Source organism: Babylonia areolata, chromosome 32 (genome assembly GCF_041734735.1).
Source record: "Babylonia areolata isolate BAREFJ2019XMU chromosome 32, ASM4173473v1, whole genome shotgun sequence".
Lineage (NCBI taxonomy): Eukaryota > Metazoa > Mollusca > Gastropoda > Neogastropoda > Buccinidae > Babylonia > Babylonia areolata.
This window is the reverse complement of record NC_134907.1, coordinates 11,825,138-11,829,016: the sequence shown is the minus strand read 5'-3', so window position 1 is coordinate 11,829,016 and position 3,879 is coordinate 11,825,138. Positions and strand designations below refer to the sequence as shown.

At 48.0% G+C, this 3,879-nt stretch overlaps 1 protein-coding gene across 2 annotated transcripts in view; it reads right to left on the bottom strand.

Moving 5' to 3' along the window:
* Nucleotides 1-524: 524 nt before the first annotated feature.
* Nucleotides 525-3,879, bottom strand: part of LOC143276462 (arylsulfatase B-like) — a 23,511-nt gene continuing 20,156 nt past the window's right edge. For both annotated transcript variants that reach the window (XM_076580963.1, XM_076580964.1), the window contains exons 8-9: nucleotides 3,772-3,879; nucleotides 525-1,636 (exon numbers count right to left, since the gene is read on the bottom strand). The exon at nucleotides 3,772-3,879 is cut by the window's right edge and continues 46 nt beyond it. In XM_076580963.1, coding sequence (XP_076437078.1) covers nucleotides 616-1,636; nucleotides 3,772-3,879 — 1,129 coding nt within the window. In that variant the 3' untranslated portion in view covers nucleotides 525-615. The remainder of the gene's footprint in view (nucleotides 1,637-3,771) is intronic.

Below are 3,879 nucleotides of genomic sequence, written 5' to 3'. Positions count from 1 at the left end.
CAGCACACATCAAGCAATTCATCACCCCTACCCCTTCCTCCTCACGGAGTCACCCAGGGTACCCAGGGTAACCAGCACACATCACTATTTCGTCATCCCTACCCCTTCCTCCTCACAGAATCACCCAGGGTAACCAGCTCACATCACTATTTCGTCACCCCTACCCCCACTCCTCACAGAGTCACCCAGGGTACCCAGATGTTGTTGTGGTACTTGGGGTTTCCCCGATCATCACACAGCTTGTTACCCCTTCCTCCTCATGGAGTCACCCAGGGTACCCAGGGTAACCAGCACACATCAAGCATTTCATCACCCCTACCCCTTCCTCCTCATGGAGTCACCCAGGGTACCCAGGGTAACCAGCACACATCAAGCATTTCATCACCCCTACCCCTTCCTCCTCACAGAGTCACCCCGGGTACCTAAGGTAACCAGCACACATCACTATTTCATCACCCCTACCCCTTCCTCCTCACAGAGTCACCCAGGGTACCCAGGGTAACCAGCACACATCAAGCATTTCATCACCCCTACCCCTTCCTCCTCACAGAATCACCCAGGGTACCTAAGGTAACCAGCACACATCACTATTTCATCACTCCTACCCCTTCCTCCTCACAGAGTCACCCAGGGTACCCAGGTGTTGTTGTGGTACTTGGGGTTCCCCCGATCGTCACACGGCTTGTTGCCCGGAGGTACCATGGTGTACATGTACTCTGTCAGGCGCCGGAACAAGGCGGCCACAATGTCGGCGTTGCCGGCGGCGATGTTGTTGTACTCGCAGGGGTCCGACGGAATGTGGAACAGGCACGGCGCCTTCTCAGGCCGGCAGTTGGTGCTGGCGTTGGCTGGCTTCCTCCCGCAGTCCACTCTCACCGGCCCCGAGCCGGCGAAGAGACGCGAAGACGTCGACTCCGAGTTTTTCGTTGCATCCGTCGAGCTAATGCCGTGGTAAGACATCTCTTTCAGGTAAGAAGAAGATTCCATTGAATCCGAGTTTTTCATACCCATCAATATAGCGCCATCCTTTGCACGGTAGGTCGTCTCTTTCAGATGAGAGGCAGAAAGAGATCCCCGCAACGCTTCTTCCAAAGAAAGACGGCGATGATGCTCTTGCTGTAGCTGCTGGTGGTGACGATCGCTGCGCAGAGGAAGAGGAGAAGGAGGAGGAGGAGGATGGGAAGGGGAGGAGGAGTGGGAGGAGGAGGAGGAGGAGGAGGCAGACGCAGCAGCAGAAACCGTCGCATCGTTGGAACGAAACCGATCGACGTGCAACCGCCACTCGTCCCCATCCAGCCTCCACTGAGGGTACCAGCCGTTGTGGCCGTTTCCGATGTTCCCAGTCACCAGCTTGAACTCGCCCACCCGGATCCCTGCGAACCTGTTGATGGGGTCGATGTTGTGAAGGATCTCGCTGCGGACAGGGGCACCGTCGGTGGACAGTGTCTTCCAGGCGCTGACTCCATCAAGGTTCTTCAGCACACTGGGCTCACCTCCGGCGGCCTCGTACAGCGTCGGGAGCCAGTCGCAGACGTGAAGCATCTGCTCCGCGACGTAGCCCTGCTTCTTGAGGAGAGGGGAGTGGAGGAAGCCCACCCCCCTCACCCCTCCCTCCCACAGCGTGGCTTTCAGGCCTCTGTAAGTGTAAGTTTCTAATTATTACTAAGCTTGCCCCCCCCGAAAAAGGAGTATGGCTGCCTACATGGCGGGGCAGAAACGGTCATACACGTAAAAGCCCACTCTTGCACATACCAGCGAACATGGGAGTTGCACCTCACAAACCATGAAGAATAAGTTGCTTCCGAAGTGGTGGGGGTGGGAGAGAGGGGGACAGAGGGGGGTGGAGGAAGCCCACCCCCCCACCCCTCCCTCCACAGCGTGTCTTTCAGGCCTCTCTAAGTGTAAGTTTCTTATCATTAATATTATTATTATTATTAAGTTTCCCTTTCAGTTGCTTCTGAGTGAAGCGCTCTCCTTGGGGGAGAGCAGCCCGAAATTTCAAAAAGGGTAATGCAATACAATGTCTGTTTTTCTCATAATATAAGAAAGGGTGTGTGGGGATGGTGTGGGGATGGTGGGGGTTGGGGGTGGGGGGGGGGGGTGAGTGGAGGATTACCACCACCCTCACCTCCTTCCAACAGAGCGTTTTTCAGGTGTCTTGTCACTGGACGGTTATGTGATGATGATGATGATGTTGTTGTTGTTGTTGTTTTTCTTGCATGTCTTCATGTACTGCTGTACGGGTGGGTGGGTGGTGGTGTTTCACAGTGGGAAAGCACTCTGAGCCCAGCAGGTGGGGAGGTTTGCGACATGGAAGTATTGTACTGTTAAAAGTCTGTATAATAATGATGATGATGATGATGATGATGACAATAATAATGCTTACAACAACAACAAAAACAACCACCACCATAATAATAATAATAATAATAATTATAATGATAATAATAATAATAATAACAATCATCTTCATCATCATCATAATCATGATAATAATCATAATAGTGATGAAAAAGTAATAATAATCAATATACTAATAGTGATGAAATGAAAATAATAATAATAATAATAATAATACTGGTAATATAGAGATGATGATAATAATAGAAATCTGTCTGATCATACTTGTAACAATCTTTATAATAATAGCTGTTGTCAGCGGCAGCGGTAGCAGTAGTAGAATCAGCATTAGATTTATTATGATTATATTTATCGTCATCATCATGGTGGTCTGTCGTCTCTTGTCATCATCATGCTCTAATTCCACAGACTTTGGAACATTCTTTGTGCAAAAGTAGACTTTCACACACACACACAGGCATAAACGCACACAGACATAAAGTCATTTCCACAGACACACACGCACACACACAATCTCCACACACACACACACACACATACACAAACAACCTTCCTCCTCCCCCACCCCCAACACCCACACACACACCACTGCCACACCACAGCTCATCACCAATCAATCCAATCCATGCCTACCTCACCACCACCACCAAAAAAAAAAAAAAAAAAAAAAATTCCCACACTCCTGTCCCCACCCACCATTATTACTATAACTTCTTCTTCTTCTTCTTCTTCTGCGTTCACTCGTATGCACATGAGTGGGCTTTTACGTGTATGACTGTTTTTACCCCGCCATGTAGGCAGCCATACTCCGTTTTCGGGGGTGTGTATGCTGGGTATGCTCTTGTTTCCATAACCCACCGAACGCTGACATGGGTTACAGGATCTTTAACGTGCGTATTTGATCTTCTGCTTGCATATACACACGAAGGGGGTTCAGGCACTAGCAGGTCTGCACATATGTTGACCTGGGAGATCGTAAAAATCTCCACCCTTTACCCACCAGGCGCTGTCACCGTGATTCAAACCCGGGACCCTCAGATTGACAGTCCAACACTTTAACCACTTGGCTATTGCGCCCGTCACTATAACTATTATCATTATTATTATTATTATTATTATTATCATCATCATCATTACGCCTATTCTTCTTCTTCTTCTCCTTATCATCATTATCATCATTATCATCATTACGACTATTCTTCTTCTTCTTCTTCTTCTCCTTATCATCATTATCATCATTATTATCATTATCATCATTACGACTATTCTTCTTCTTCTTCTTCTCCTCATCATCATTATCATCATTATCATCATTACGACTATTCTTCTTCTTCTTCTCCTCATCATCATTATTATCATTATTATCATTATCATCATCATTATCATCATTATCATTATTATCATTATCACCTCAGAGGAAAGTTGTTGGCAGCGTTGTAGTCGAAGCCGTTGGCAGGCCCCCCGTTGTCCGTGGTGAAAACGATGATGGTGTTGTCTGACATGTTCTTCTTCTTCAGC